Source organism: Belonocnema kinseyi, chromosome 1 (assembly GCF_010883055.1).
Source record: "Belonocnema kinseyi isolate 2016_QV_RU_SX_M_011 chromosome 1, B_treatae_v1, whole genome shotgun sequence".
NCBI lineage: Eukaryota > Metazoa > Arthropoda > Insecta > Hymenoptera > Cynipidae > Belonocnema > Belonocnema kinseyi.
Window position 1 is genome coordinate 177,114,340 of NC_046657.1, and position 17,087 is coordinate 177,131,426.

At 32.5% G+C, this 17,087-nt stretch overlaps 1 protein-coding gene across 1 annotated transcript in view; it reads right to left on the reverse strand.

Moving 5' to 3' along the window:
• Positions 1-708: 708 nt before the first annotated feature.
• LOC117168535 (dynein light chain 4, axonemal-like) overlaps positions 709-17,087 on the reverse strand; it is a 41,077-nt gene continuing 24,698 nt past the window's right edge. Inside the window, exon 2 of the mRNA XM_033354274.1 lies at positions 709-1,137. Within this exon, the coding sequence (XP_033210165.1) occupies positions 883-1,137 (255 nt within the window). The 3' untranslated portion in view covers positions 709-882. The remainder of the gene's footprint in view (positions 1,138-17,087) is intronic.

A 17,087-nucleotide genomic window follows, 5' to 3' on the forward strand; every position in this document is an offset into this window, starting at 1 on the left:
GGTTTTTTACTCTTCTGGACTTTCTGCATGCAGGCTGTCTGCCAGTGCAAGGAAGCAGAGGTATGAAAAGGTTACACGGGGAGAAGTTAGGTAAACCCGTCGTGATAGTGGTGAGAGAGTCGCTGCAGCTCCTTTGGTATGGCGTATGCTCTAGATGCAGGGCACTAGTTATTCCAAACTTGCGGAGATCAGTCGCGAAGTATGTTAGCACAGTGATACAATACTCAAAACTCTTATTTGCAGAACATAAAAAAATTTCTCAAAATTTTGCTAAAACTTGAAAATAATTATCAAATGCTCAATGACTTTCAAGAAATTACTGCATTTTGCTATTTCTAAGCCAAATAAATTAATTCTGAAATTTCAACCAATTTGTCAATTAAAACCCATTTAAAAAATGCCCTTAAAATTGCAACTTTTCAATTGACTTTAATATATCGCTCCATTTACCTACAAACCGATGTCAACTTGCTGCAGTTGCAGACGGAATTATTTGCGCTTCTTCCTGTTCTATTTATTAGTAGTTCTATTTTTTATTATTTTTTTCATACATTTTTTTCATTTTAGAAATTTAAAATATTTCATGTCACAATATTAAAGGATATGCCTGCTTCTAAGTACTTTACTAGTGGTTTAAGTGTTAAATTTCATTTAATCTATAATTGACCATTTTATTGTTCTTTATATGGGCATCTTTCCGTTTATTTTTAATGCAATAAAATTCTTATTTACATAAACGTGCACAATATTGAACTTACATCAGATTATATGTGACTCAATTTGTAGGTAAAAAATCGTGGACAAAATTGATGAATTTCAAAGAAGTTTCAGATTACTTATTTAAATAAGCCTTTTCGCTTTAGAACACGATAAATATTAATCTCAAGAAAATCCCCTCCGCCAAATTAATGCTGAAATGGTACCACCAGTATACATATGAATCATTGTTCCCTCTTCGTAGTTTATGGAAAAACTAAAAGCTTCTCCAACAATAACATGGAATGGAGAACCAAACTTCTTGTCTAGGTTTTCTTTTATCAGTCGCGATGCATGCTCATAGTTGTCTCCAAACTTTTCGGCAGCGGTTACGCAAATTTCCATGGATTCTTGTTGCATTTCCTCAGGCATGTCAGTTTGCTGGAACATGTTAATTAAGTAAAGAGATTATTTTTAATTATTGGTGTAAAAGTTGTTAGCAAATTAAGGACGACTCGCGTTAGACAGCGATGGTCCAAAGTATTGTAACTTGAAAGTCAACTAAATAAAAATGCTAAATTACAAAGGTGAAAATCAACCGATATTTTAAAGGGCTAATCGAGATCCTACTAATTTACTTTAATTATAACCCGATTTGATCAAACCCGCGAGTTAACTCACACTTGTCACTTTCGATATGCATAAAAAAATATTTAGATAATTTTCTAACTTAGCCCAGACCTAGGCTTCGGAAGTTACGGAAATGATCGCATTTAGAATGATCGATCCCGACGCAACTAGAGTTGAATGTCATCTCACTCGTCATTTTTCACAACACCAGAAGACGATGGAGTTGGGAAAATCACTTTACTACAATCCTGAAGGGACAAAAAAACTAGACATAAGACATGAGATGTCTCCAGACATATGACATCGTACAGCAGTCCCTGGCGGACCGAAGGAACCGAATGGAGCCTCTACAAAGTACCCGTAAAGACCCCATTTGATCCCCATTCGGTTCCTTTTTAAAAAAACTAAAAAAAAACATGAAAATCAACTTTTAAATGGTTGAAATTCGGATACTACGTTAAAATTCCCTAACCGGTAATAAGTGTAGAATAGAGAAAAATTAATATTTTCAGATTTCAACGCAAAGGTGAACATTATTCTATTATTTTGAATGCGCGATTTTTCCATCTGCCTAAAATTCCACAATAAGAATAAGATACCTCCTAAACTTATTCACTTCTATGTCCATAGCGACCGCCACACAGTTTTCTATTTTCCCAAAGAGAACGTGTTTTCAATATATTTAATTCCTTCTAATTGTACCAGTAACGCACCTCACAGAAATATTTTTATTCCTCAGAAGTGGTCATATTTTGATTTTATTTAATTCTTTCTAATAAGTTCACAAAATATGTGTAATAAGTTGTTTTAATTCCTTCATGCAGAATGTAAATTCTGAAATTTTAATTCTCACCAGTTCAACTCTGCCTCTCTAGAGTTAAAATTATTTAAATTCGCACATTTGCATAGATTTCTTTGTTGCATTTTTTAAGATTGCGAGGAGTAGGATTTACACTTTTTTTTGTTACCGTTGGGAGAATTTAGGCGGAGGAAAAATCGCGTATTCATAGGAATACAAATTCTTAATTTTTCTGAATTCAACACTTGTTACTGGGTATAGAAGGTCACGGAATAATCGCAATATTTTTTTTTTTTGCAAAGATAAAAATTTAAAAAAAAAAAAAAGACGTATAACGCTTTTTCACTGATACACTTCAAACGCATTATCTGTAAGCAGCAGACAACGGGCGTTATAGATCTTGTATGTTTTTTAAAACTTTTTACCGCTACAAAAAAAAGTGTTGCGATTACTCCGTGCGTTTCCAATAGAAAATTTAACGTAGAATCTGAATTTCAACAGTTTATAAGTTGATCTTGTTTTTTGTTGAGTTTTTTAAAAAGGAATCGAATGGGGACCCAATGGGGTCTTTACGGGCACTTTGTAGAGACTCCATTCGGTTCCTTCGGCCTGCCAGGGGTGGTTTGAAGTATCTCAACGCTCACAAAGCTGTATCTGTGAGTACGCCGTGGAAGCAAGCTGTGCCACTAAATGCTTCATCGTTTCATTCTATCAATCAATTAAGCATATTGTAACTTATTTTATCTTGAAAGCTCTGAGAATACGTCCACGAGACGATAGCTTGATACAGATACTCGTTCCATAATCAACTGAGTATGTTTTAAGCCGTTATTACCTGCAAACTGAATAACTTTTCGTGGGTAAAAAATTCTTCATTCGCATACAGCAACCACATACCTCGAAAGCATATTTTTATTTTTGTAAAAATTTTTAAAACCTGTAAAATTCTAACGTCAGCATTCTCAGTTGATTTTCTCGGAACTGATAATTATTTTATTTTTATTAATCTTTAATTGCCCATATTCACAAACTCCATATCTCGGGTGAAGGTTTTTATTATTTTTTTTACAATAAAAATTGAATTTTTTTATCTAAATCCGCAATCGTACTCGGTCCAATTTTAGGTTATTGTCAGTTTCAAATTGTCACCTTCTACATAGATTTCGTCTAAACTCGCTAACTTTTTCTGAACAAACTTTTATAACCTCAAATCAGTAACACTTCAGCTCAGGAAATTACTTTTTTCTCTTTAAATGGCCTACATATGTTTTTTCGATAAAAAAATTATCAGAAATATCATATTTTCCAAATAAAAAAAACGAAAATGAAAATTTTAGGTCAAACATCGCATGATATGAAAAAAACTAGAGAGAAGAAAAACTTTTCTTTTTGAAAGAGCTACAAGATTCTTAAAAAACAATATGACAATTAAAACAATTAAATTTTTGGACAGACGAAACAATCTACGAAAAAAATAAAGACAAAATTTGTTTACATAGAAAAAAACTGAAAATTTGTTGTAATCGTTTTTCGATAGGATATGTATTTTTGGTTTCAATTGTAAAAAATAACATTAAAAATAAAGAAATAAAATTTTTGAAAAAACGACGTACTTTTATTAAATGTCTATAGTTAAAGATTAATTTGTCAAAAGCTTTGTAGGTTTTAAGGTACTCATTCTCATCGTGACACTCGTACTAAGCGCTCGGTTTTCGTCTGAAGTTTGTAAATGTATATTTATTTTCTAAATTACCTTACAATAAAAAACTGCAAACCTTTTATTAGACATAACTTCCCATCTCGCATAGTTGTATTCTACAAATGTGATTTTTATTTTTTATGGATAAAACAAAAGAACCTACAAGTCTTCATTCAGATTTTTTTACGCTCCTCGCGCCTTTTGGCGTAATATTGGAATTTTCGGTTTTTGTAAAAATCAATTTCGAAACATAAATTAAAAAGAGGAATTCTGTCAAAAAATGGTACAAAGAAATGTTATATTTATTTTTAAAAGCTGGAATTCTCTATAAACTTTTCCCCATATTTTTTGTCGTTTAATGTCTCAAAATTAGAGTTTTCTATTTTCTCCATAATGCTGTCGATAAATAAAATCGAAATGACGAGTCCTATTTAAAAATGGCCAAAGGAAATTTTTTTGAAATTTTCGAAAGCTATAATTGCTCTTCAAGATTTTTTTCGTATTTTAGATCGTTTGGTTTGAAATTTGAATGTTGTAATAAAAAAGTGATTTATAAAATTTTTTTAGATATGTTCAAGATGCACAATATTTGTTAAGCACTTTTGTTTCGTAATTTGAATCTTTTTTCGAACAATTTAATTTTTCTTATTTTCAATGTTATTTTGCACGAATAAAACAAAAGAGACGCGTCCAGTAAAGAAGTGATTATTAACAAATTTGTAGATATTTTTTGGGATCACACTTTTTGTTAATTGATATTTTTCGTATCTTGCATAGTTTGACCGCAAAATGGAATTTTTTAATTTTTATTATTTTTTGTGTGCTCAAAATAAGAATTTTTTATTTTTAAAGAAAATCCAAGAAGTTATCATGACAATCTTGTTGGACTTTCAAAAAAGCAACGTCTTTCTTCGCTTTACTTTTTTCATATCGTTCGTTTTTTGGCCTAAAATTTGGATTTTAAATGACTTTTTAAATTATATAAATGCTATCACACTGATAATTTTCTTTTCATCAGAAAAATTCAACAGGACACATTGTTTGGGTTTCTGAGTACAAAGAAAATCCTTAGGTAACAATTTTAAAACTTAAAAAAATGGTTCTAAACATTTTGAAAACGCTCCAAATTTTTGGAATTTTTATCCAAAACGGCTGGTTAACGAACGCGTCCTTTCCTTCAGGGCCTAAACAAGTGTGCCAAAGCTCTGTTTTATCCGTTCTTTTTTTTTCGATAGTTACGGTGTTTACGAACGGACGGAAAAATAGACGCTATCGCCAAAACTTGATTTTCGGATTCAGGATTTCTTAAATCGTAAAGATATGTTGAAAAACTGTGATGTTTTTGTTTTAATCGTAGAAAATATAATTTAAAAAAATTTTATTCTTGGAGAAACGATGAAACGAACAAAGAAAAAATTTGATAGGCAAAAGTTGTTCGCCCAAAAATGATCTATAAATTTGGTAAACATTGAAATAAATTTTTGGACGAACGACACTATCTATGAAAAAATGAATGGAAAAAAATTGTTCACTCAAAAAAGAGCTACACATTTGCGTTTAATAATTTTTAATCGGATTCGTAGTTTTTATTTTAATTATAAAAAAATCATTTTGTCAAGTTCAGGGCTTTCAATCCTCTGCCCGCGTGGTGTATACTATTTTCCTTTATATCCGGTCGAAAGTAAGTTCAATAATTACATTTTTAATTATTATAAACAATACAATAACGTTCCGGCAGGCCCGTTGTACGGTCATGTTTAACTTTGGTCCCTCACTTCAGCGCCTCTTTCGGATACTAACTAAGCTTTGGATTTTTGTATGTTTCTCTGCTCTCTCTCACTGACTTTTCAGGGCTGCAAATATTGCGATGCATGTTTTTGATGCCTGCTCCGACATTTACAAGCACGAGCGATTGGGGGAGCTGGTTGGGGGCTAGCATAAAATGCATATGAAAAATCAAATACAATTACAATTTTTTAAATAGTGGGTATCATTTTTTTAATACATTGTTAAAGATTCTTATACAAATTTATGAGTGGTCCGGTCGTGTTCGAATTTAAAGTAATAAAACACCTTTCTCTTGTCAAAAACTGAGTACTTTATTGGGCAACAAAAACCAATAGTATTGCATAAGGGACGATCGTTCGTTTGGAATCCGTTCGCTCGATCACCTCAACCATGCTCGCTCGAACTACGCACTGCCGGAACGTTCCATCTCTCTCTTATCATCGCATATCCATTCGTAATCGATATCACTCAATAGTGGCACTTCCATATCGCTCTAGATCGCGCTAATTGCAGTTGATAGAAACTTAAACTGTATTACAAAAAATAAAAAATTAACTATTCTTAACATTCGGCCATTCTGTAATTCAGTTCGTCCTCGAACTGTTTACTCGGGTACAAAATCTTCGAACTTGCTTGGTAGCCTCATCTCTCTGGAATTTCGTCTCAACGGCTTCGCTGATGCTGGGATACTTGGAGGTTCGTTTTCGTTTAGTAATTTTTCTTAAAGGATAAAGTCGTTCGTTTTTGTGACATGATTTTTACAGTTTTGTCCACATTCTTTGGTTCCAGTTCATCTTCGTCACTGTTGAAGCTGAAATTATCTTCGTCGTGGGAAGGACGCCATATTTTCAGTTGGCTGCTTAGCTGCTTTCATAAAAAAGATATCTCCACTTTGATATTATTCGTCCCTGGTCAGTTCCCGCAATCTTCCGTTATCGTAGCGGCAAGTGTATCCATACAGAAGTTGGAAAGGACTTCTACTTGTGGTCGCTTTTGACGAGGTATTTAAATCTCGTTGTATTAAAGCTAGTCGTTTGTTCTAGTTTTGGCCTTCATTATTCCTCACGTTGTCTTAAATTGCGGACAACAATGGGTTATTTACCCGTTCCACTAACCCATTAACCTGTGGATGCCTGAATGAGTTTAGAATATATTGAATTCCCTGCTGATCACAAAATTTTTGGAACATCGTCGAAGTGAAGCACGTTTCTCTGTCAGTAATAATTCTTTAAGGGGCTCCGTAGTTTAGAAAGAAATCCTTGAGAATAACCCTTACTTAAAGTGACGAACGGCCCTACGTGATCCGTGTGGACTTTCTCAAATGGTCTGCTTCCAGGGGGTATAGGGTGAAGCTCTCCAGTTTGGTGAACAGTTTTAGGTTTGACCATGATACACTGAATTCAGCCGTAGATATGTTGTCTCATGTACCTTCGCAAAGAAGGAAAATAATACAACTGACTTATTTTGGCTACAGTACGATCCAACCATTGATGTGATTGCAAATCGTGGAATCGCACGACTATACTTTTACCTTGATTTTTTGGAATTACATAATTTAAACTATCCTTTATTCGTTTGTAAGTAATACCGTCATGCAATTCGTAGTCTTTTACTTCACCAACCTCTAGATTGGTCCTTACGTCAATCGGTTTTTATCCAATATTTGTTTCTTGCATTTTAAACCTTCGTCGAAATAGTAATACATACTAATCTCATCAGCCTCGTTTACAATTGTGAGAATACAATCTGACCTTTCTGCCATTTCGTTTTTAGGTTCCTCGCTTTCAGTTGGTGCTCTTGATAGGGCAACTACATGTGCCATTTGCACTTCCGGTTTATGTACTATGTCGAAACTAAATTCAATAAACAAATTGAACCATCTAGTCACCTGTGGTTTGTTAGTTTTGCTGAAGTTAAGATAAAGCAGGGCCGCGCAATCGGTTACGATTTTAAAATGAATGTTAATTAACAAGATTCTCAAATGCCAGCTCAAACGTCAGCTGATTGCGTGAACCTCATATAGCACGCGTCGGTATGTAATTCTGTTACTTTCTTCGGATTAAATGCAGATAGAATGAGCTTGGTTACCAATTTAGTTTTTATCTTGTTAAATGTGGCTTTTTATTTCTCTCCCCAAACGACGGGTTGATTCAAACGCAAAGGTTTAGTCAAGGGTTCCGCAATTAATGCGAAATGATGGATGAATCTTCGGAAAAATCCCGCAAGGCCGAAGAAACGTCTTATTCCATGTAGATCAGTCAGATTGGCAAAATCTGTAATTTCGCCTGTAATTTATCTCTACCTGGTTCAAACCCCTTCTAGGAAATTTGGTGCCCTAGATAGGTAACTTTTAATTTAAAAATTCGCATTTACCCAGTGGGCACAAAATTTGGCGACGTCTTTATGACATCGTTATGACACATTTACGACATCCTATGTCCATTTCGTTTCAGTGTTTTTGCGATACCGTAAAGACATCGTCAGATCATACGACTTATTTACGATATCGTGAAGACACCTTAACGACATGGACATAGGATGTCGTAAAGTTGTCGTAAAGACGTCGCCAAATCTTATGCCCACTGGGTAGTAATTTTATTCTTAATTTAGCTTCCCGTAGCGTTTCTAGAACCATAATCAATCTTTTTTTTTAGGTCAGGCCCAATCTTTACCCGGAATGAGTATGTCGTCCAAATAAAGCAACACACCATGATCGCGTAAGGGTCCTATAACCCGTGACATTAATTTGGAAAAATAGAACGGAGCGTTCATTAATCCGAAAACCATCCTAGGCAGTTCTCCAGTTTCATCCGGAGTAATGAAAGTTGCCTTCGCGTGCGCTTCTTTCGGCAAAGATACTTGCAGGAAACAATGCGCTAGATCTAATGTTACTAATAAAGAGCTATCTCATAAAAGAGCAAGATGATCGTAAAGATCAGCCCCTTCTTAGCAATATATTTACTGACACATAAAAACACTTATCATCCGGTAATAAGCGTTGAATTAAGAAAAATTAAGAGTTTGTATTCCTATGAATAGGTGATTTTTCCTCTGTCTAAAAACCCCCCAACGGGAACAGAAAAAGTGTAAATCCTATTCCTCTCAATCGACTTAGTATAGCTTAACGGAAGCATTAATTTAACCTATTTTTTATTATTAAATCTTCTTATAACTTATAAATTCGAAAAATATTCAAATTTATATTTATTTATATTTTAATCATTTATTTGAACGTCTTAAAAGATGCACCAAAGAAATCTATATAATATAGAAATATAATTTTAACTCTAGAGAGGCAGAGTTGAATTGGTTAGAATCAAAATTTCAGAACTTATATTTCGGATGAAGGAGTTAAAACAACTTATTACACATATTTTGTGAACTAATTAGAAGGAATTAAATCAAATCAAAATATGACCACTTCTGAAGAATAAAAAATACCTCTGTGAGGTGTGTTACCGGTACAATTAGAAGGAATTAAATATATTGAAAACACGAGCTCTTTGGAGGATAGAAAACCATGTGGCGGTCGCTATGGAAATAGAAGTAAATAAGTTTCGGAGGTATCTTATTCTTATGGTGGCATTTTAGACGGATGGAAAAATGGCGCGTTCAAAATAATAGAATAATCTTCACTTCATCGCGGAAATCTGAAAATATTAATTTTTTTCTATTATACGCTTATTACCGGGCAATTCCAAGCAGGCAGCTTTGAGGTTTTACGGAGTACTCTCAACTCGTGCACCTTGCGCTACTGCACGTGCGATACATAAGGCGCTTTATTGACTGCCCTTCGCACCTTTATTAGAGTGGCCGCTGTTAGAGACTCTGCTGGCTGGCGGACATGTATCGGTAGGCACGGTAAACAAATTTACTCCCGCTTTTACAGAGGGTGTGCATATAATGTTACCAATGCACTATTATTAAACTTTCCACCTTTAAATTGATGCTGAAGATACGTACTTTTGACCGAGGTATGAAGAAAATATAATTTAATGTAATATGTAAATATACGTGGGAGACAAAGATTTTAGGGCTTAAAATTTTTTAAATTAAGTTACATATCTTAGTGATATTTTTAGTACAAAAATAAGTTTTAACAATTTTTCCAGAAAAAATTTATTTTCAATCAAATTATTCAGTTCTCAACATTCGAAACAAATGTTCAGCTAAAAAATATGTATTCAACAAAAAATGCCGCATGAAAAAGAATTATTGGTAAGTATTGGATACAGTCATTTTTTCGCGAAGAAGTATTAGATTTACAATTCTTATTGGCGAAAAAAGTATTAGATCCAATACTTAACCATTTTTCTTTTTTAGAAGGGATAGAGTAATGATTTTTCAACCATATAGTTGAATTTTTTACTAAAAAGATAAATTTTTAACGGAAAATGGAATGCTTAATCTTTATCCAAAAAATCATATTAAACCAAAATAAAAAATATTTACCAGAAAGACGCATTTTTAACCAAAGAAATAAATTTCTCATTAACATAGATACATTTTTAGACAAGGAGAAAAATCTTCTACCAAAACAGATGAAATTTTAAATGGGAAAGGTCAATTTTACATCAAAACAAATTCTGAAAAAAATGGTTAAAGTTTCAAATAATGTAAAAAATTTTAATGAAAATTTAACTGATAACTGAAAACGGTCATGTTTCATGGAAAGAAAACAATTTTCAATAAAATTGTTCAATCTTTACCAAAAAATAAATCAATTTTCAACAAAGTGGTTGAATTATCAACAAAAAAATGAATTTGTAACCAAAATAGATGAATTTTCAATTTAAAAAAGTGAATTTTCAACAACAAAATTTCAACGAAATTATTCAATTTTCAACTGTAAAATCAAAATGAAAACTAAAAAAAAACATTTAACCAAAAATGGAACAGTTACATTTTCAAATGAAAAATTTAATGTTCGACAAAATAGTTTAATTTTCGATGAAAACAATGAATCTTCAACTGAAAAATATCGATTTTTAACTTTCAAATGAAACAGTTAAATTTAAAATTTTAAAAATCAATTTTGAACAAAAAAAATTGAGTTAACTATATAATAACATAATTGTATTTCGAAACCGAAAAGCGAATGAACAAACAACAATAACAATAAATAATAAATATTTACATTTTAACCACACCAATTAATTTTCAAACAAATAATTATCTAAGAAAAGACGAAATTTCAACTTAAAAAATTATATTTTTCCACTAAAAAACAATGAATTTTTAACCAAGAAAACATATTTTCAAAATAATAGTTTTCTAAAAGACGAAAATTCTCAAAATTAATTTTCAAGTAAAAAACGAATCAGATCAAAGAAAGGAAGGCAAGGGGGAAGTATTGGAAAACTGTACAAAAGGAGAGATTGAGAGTAAAATGCGTGGGATCGATTGAGGCTTTTATAAAAAGAAAGAGAAGGGAGAGGGTAAGCGGTGAAGAAAATAACGATATAAGTTCAAGCTTGAAATATCCAAAAAATTTCAGACCGCCGCCAGAAAAGCAAAGTTTTGTAGAGAAGGATGAAAATAGTAACGGGACTAAAGGAAACGCATATGAAACTAAAGATCAAATAAAAGAGGAAAGACTGAGAGAAATTTTCGAAGTTATATTAGGTGTAATGGGTATTTATGAAGAAAGGCAGGGGGAAAGGTGAGAGAAAATAAGTAAGGAAATTAGGCGGGAAATAGATGAACTTAGGAAAGAAATAATAAATAGGAAGAAGTCAGGGAAACATTAGAAAAGAGGATGCAGTCCTTGGAACAAAAGCTAGCGAAGCAGGAAGATAATAATAAAAGGGTAAAAGAAATGCAAAGTACGATAAATAAAATAGAAAGCTCGTACTGGGATTTTGTTGGGGGCGACAGTGTGAATACGGAGAAGGAAAGGCTGAGAAAAATATAACAAAGAATAGAAAAGCAAGAGAGGGAAGAAAGAAAAAGAAACAGAGTGATAAAAGTTATAAGATTAGAGGGGAAGGAGCTGAAGGAAGGAGTGGAAGAGTTACTAAAGAGGATTGATGCTAAGGTGGAGATAGAAGATGTGAGAAGTGTAGGAAGGCATGAGCCAAGAGGAGGGAGAGAGGTACTAGTAAAACTGAAGAAATGGAAACATAAGAGGGAAGTGATGACAAAGAAAAGCATATTATCTGGAAGTTCGGAGAGAATAGAGGAAGAGAATGGGGAGAAGGGAGAGGAAAAATATCCAAAGATAAGGTAGTAAATGGGGAGGCAAAGAAGTTTTTAAGAACTTGGAGAAGTTGGGATGGTTTACTTTAAACAGAAATATAGAGGGAAATGCGGAAGGAGAATATAAACGCTCAGGAGGAGAAAAAGGAACGGTACTTAAATATATGATAGCGAATGATGAGGTAAGAGAGAAGGTCAAGAAATTAAGGTAGTAGATTATATTGATTCGAATCACTTTCCCTTATTAGTTACATTAGAGGGAGAAAAAACTAATAGAAATATAAATAAATAATAAATATATAAATAAATAGAGCAAAGGCAAAAAATGTAGGAAAAAGGGGTTGGTCAGAGCAAGGAAAAGAACAGTTTAGATAAAAGGTCAGAAATGTGAACATGGGAGAGGAAAGTTTGGACAAGGAAACGAACAAAATCATACTAGAAATAAAAATAGGACAAGTGTGCACAAACAAAAATAAAGTTAGTATAGGGGAGAATAGAAGTGGATAATATGTGGACTGTAAAGAGAAAAAGAAGGAGGTCAGAAAGAAAATAAGGAAATGGAGAAAAGAAAAAAGTAAAGGAGAAGAATATAAGAGAAAAAAGGAGTATACTGAGTTGTGTGATCTAAACAAAGAGGAAGAAAATAAAGGATTTGAGGAAGAGGCGGAGAAGGCTAGGACGGAAGAAGAGGTTTGGAAGGTAGTAAATACAGAGAGAAAAAGAAGAAAAAGTGTAAACCAAGATATTGAAATGGTAGAGTGGAAAAAATATTTTTTTGATTTGCTAGGAGGAGTAAAGAGAAAAGTTAGAAAGGTAGAAAAATATAGTAGAGAAATAGATGAGGAAGAGGACATAGCAAGGAAAGAAATAGTCAAGATGTTATGAATAATGAAAGATGGAAAGGAGCCCGGTATAGATAAGATTCCAAATGAAGTATAGAAATATGAAGAGACGGAACTAAAGGAATGGGCATATATAATGTGTAATAGAGTATACAGACAAGAGAGGTCTCTAGAGTTATGAAAAGAAAGAGTAGTGATGCTAATAGTGAAGAAAGGCAAAGGGGAGGAGGTTAAGGATTATAGGAGTGTAAAGCTGATACTAAAACTGTATAAAGTATATTTAACTGTTTTGTCGGAGAGATTAAATAAAGAAGTTGAGAAAAAAAGATAGAGCCACCGAATCAGACAGGGTTCAGAAAAGGAATGGGGGTGATGGACAACAAATATGTTCTAAAATATGTAGCAAATAAGAGGATTAAAAGGGAAAAAAGAGCAATGATAGCAATGTCTATGCACTTAAAGGCGTCGTTTTACTCATTAGACCGAGGCGAAATATAAAAAGTTATGGTGAAAAAGGGGATAATAGATGGATTAATAAAGAGAGTATCAGACATTTTTAGAAAGACAAAAAAACAGGGTGAAGGACCCACTTTTATTTAAATATTAATATCAGACTTGGAAGAAAAAGCGAGGAGAAAAGGTTGGGGAGAGGTTAGGATAGGGAAGGAAAATATATATGCACTGACATACGCAGACGATATAGTGTTAATGGCAGAGGATAAAGAAGGGATGGCGGGCTTAGTTACAGAATTAGAAAAATACTTAGATGGAAAAAACTTTAATTTAAATCTAGACAAGACAAAGATAATGAGGTTTAGAAAAGGAGGGAGAAGAAAGAATTAATAGACGGGGAGCTGGCAAGGAGTATAGTTATTAGAATTAAAATGTGGTTATTTGATACACTGGTGTGTCGGTATTAGGTTATGAAGCAGATACATGGGGATGAAAAAAAGGAAAGATATTGAGAGTTTACAAGAAAGGTATATAAGGTGGACTCTAGGGGCAGACTCGATGACGCCAGGATATATAATGAGAGAAGAAGCACAAAGGGATAAATTAAGTACCAGAGCGGCAAAGAAGGCATGGAAATTTAAAACGAAGCTCTAGGAGTGAAAGGGAGCGGAGTTAGCGAGAGAGTGTTTGATGGAAGTAGAAAAGAGTAGACGGAGGGCGGTAGAATTAACGAGATAGAAAGAAGAAAGGAGGGAGTTATTCAATAATAAAAAGAAAGGAGTACTAAAGTATTTAGGAAAGGTATGGGAAGTGAGAAGGTGGACCAGAATACCCAGATTTAGATTGGTCAATGAGATACGGGTGGGGATGTATTGGGAAAAAGAAGAGAACAGCAAGTGTAGAATATGTGAATGGGAGAGGAAACATGGGAGCATGTATAGGAAAGGTATAGGAGAGGAATGGCAGATAAAGGAAGCTGGCACGAAAGAGAAGGAAGGGGATTTGGTTGGTTGCCTTCTCATTTTTTTTCCTCCTTTTTATTTTCGTCCAAAGTAAAGATAAATAATTTTCTTTTCTTCTTTTTTTCTTTTTTAAGAAACTATATGAGTACCGAAACGTTGGTGATTATTACATAATTTTATTTATTGTTTTTTTAAAATGTTTTTTATTGGGATTTGATAATGGTGGGAATAAAGAGGACGAAAGAAATAATAAAAGAGAAGGAAGGGGATTTGGTTGGTTGCCTTCTCTTTTTTCTTTCCTCTTTTTTATTTTCGTCCAAAGTAAAGAAAAATAATTTTCTATTCTTCTTTTTTTCTTTTTTAGGGAGAAGGGAGGGGGAGACATGTTTCCTTTTTATTTTCCAGATTCCAATGGGAACATTTTGTAGTGGTTGTGCAAATTTTGTCGTTGGGTTCTTGATTATATTTTCAAGAATTTTTTTTTCATCAATTTGATTATTGGACGTTAAAAAGGGATTTTAGATTGGATTGTTTTCCTATTTGAATATCCTGCATTTTAATTCTGCTGACTTGGATTGGAGGTCATTTTTGTTTCAGGTTTGTTTAGGTCTGGTTTGCCTTTTAAACTTTCACTTGATTCTCAGTTGTCAGTGAGATAGAATCGAGGCAGGTGTGCTGTTCCTGTTGGCAACAAATTTTATTTTTATTTCATTTTGATTTGATTTCGATTTTATTTTATTTTTGTTTTATTTTATTTTTATTTTTATTTTATGTTTATTTTATGTTTATTTTTTGTTTATTTTATTTTATTTTATATTATGTACATAAAATATTTTTTTGCCTTGATATGACTGCTGTATGAGTTTTTTATTGGGATTTGATAATGGTGGGAATAAAGAGAATGAAAGAAATAAAAAAGAGAAGGAAGGGGATTTGGTTGGTTGCCTTCTCATTTTTCTTTCCTCCTTTTTATTTTCGTTCAAAGTAAAGATAAATAATTTTCTTTTCTTCTTTTTTTCTTGATCGTTTGCTTGTTCGTAAAACGTCCTACATTATATAAAAAATATGTAGGCGAAAATATTTTAAGGAATGGAGGTCATGTAAACCCTTAGGAGACAAATTATGAACAAAGAAATAAAAATAAAACGTATTTCAAGTATTCAGTAGAATTTTTATCAAAAACATAATGAATTTTTACCAAAAACATTAATTTCCAAACAAGAAGAAAAATTTTCTACCAAAAAGACGAATGTTTATCTAGAAAAAAAACTTTTAAACTAAAAATTGTACTTTATAATTAAGTATTCCGTCTAAAATATTAAGTTTTAACAAAAGAACAACAACGAATCGAATTTTCAACCAAAGAAATGAATTTCCAATAGACGTGTGCATTTTGTCGTATCGAATATAGTATTTTCAGATCAACGTGCAGTCAGTTTCGGATCGGCTTATTCGATTGGATCGACCCATCGATCGAATTTTGAAAAACCGACATTCAAATCGTGCCACGTCGCGCAGTGGAAAAAAAGCAACTTTTTTGGACAAAAATCGACCGACAGTTCATTTCTTAACGGACTTTCATATTTCTTTTCAGAAATTACCGAAAGGTTTTTTTTATTGATAGGCTACATTTTTTGCGGAATTAATTCGTCTTGCAAAAGACTTTTTGCAATCATATTTTTAATAGTGACAGAAATTAATAATTATTTTAACAATTTCTATACACAAAGGTAAATTTTAACCATTTTTTCATGAATAGGTTTGATTTTTTCGGAATCAATGCGAAATTTCTTGCAAAAGACTCTTTGCTTTCATATTTTTAATAGTGACAGAAAGTATTAATCATTTTTAAAAATTTTACGTACAAATGCACACTTTGACCATTTCTTCATGAATAAGCTTCACTTTTTCTCGGAGTCAATTCGAAATGTCTTGCAAAAGAATCCTTGCTCCAGTATTTTTATAGTGACCTGATATGTATTACGGCGAGGTTGCTCAATCGGACTTTGCATATAATGTGGCCCTGAAAATGGACATTATTAGGTAGGCATTCGCACTTCAGTAAGTGAGAATCGAACTCAGTCCTTGGAGATTGTCATAATCTTAGCGATTTTTTGCAAGACATTTTCAAGACATTTCGAATTGATTCCGCAAAAAAATCAAGCCTATTCATGAAAAACAGGTAAAAATGTGCATTTTCGCATAAAAATTGTTTAAATAATTACCAGTTTCTGTAATTATTGAAAATATGGCAGCAAAGAGTCTTTTGCAAGATATTTCGTATTGATTAAAAAAAAGCAAACCTATTCATGAAAAAATGGTCAAAATGTGTATTTGTTTATAAAAATTGTTTAAATATTATCAGTTTCTGTCCTTATTCAAAATATGATAGCAAGGAGTCTTTTGAAAAATATATCGAAATAATCCCGCAAAAGAAATCAAGCCTATTAATTTGAAAAATCGTCAAAATTTGCATTTGTTTATAAAAATTGTTTCAATAATTAACACTTTTTGATCACTATGAAAAATAAAATAGCAAGGTGTCTATGGAAAGAAATTCCAGGTTGATTCCGCAAAAAACAATCAATCCTATTATTGAAAAAATGGTTAAAATGTGAATTTGTTTATAAAAATTGTTTAAATAATTGATAATAATTAACTTTTCTTAACTTATTGTAAGCGCACATAATTAATAATTTGTTTATAACATTATTAACCATTTTTGTTGTTACTCTAACCAACTGAAAATTATTTTTTATTAGTTCTTACATTGATTTATGAGCTTTTTTAATGAATTTGATAGTCTTGGAAGAAATGGTATCCCGGAAAAGTTGAGCAACAAAAAGTTGTAACATTGTTATAAATAAAAAATTTCTGTTGAACCGAGATAAAATATCCACAGGTACCCGTTATACCTGGAAGCCTTATAGTAATTTCTGAAGAAGAAAAACATCAAAATCCGTTAAGAATTGCACTGTCGTTCGATTTTTTTCCAAAAAAGGTACTTTTTCCCCACTATG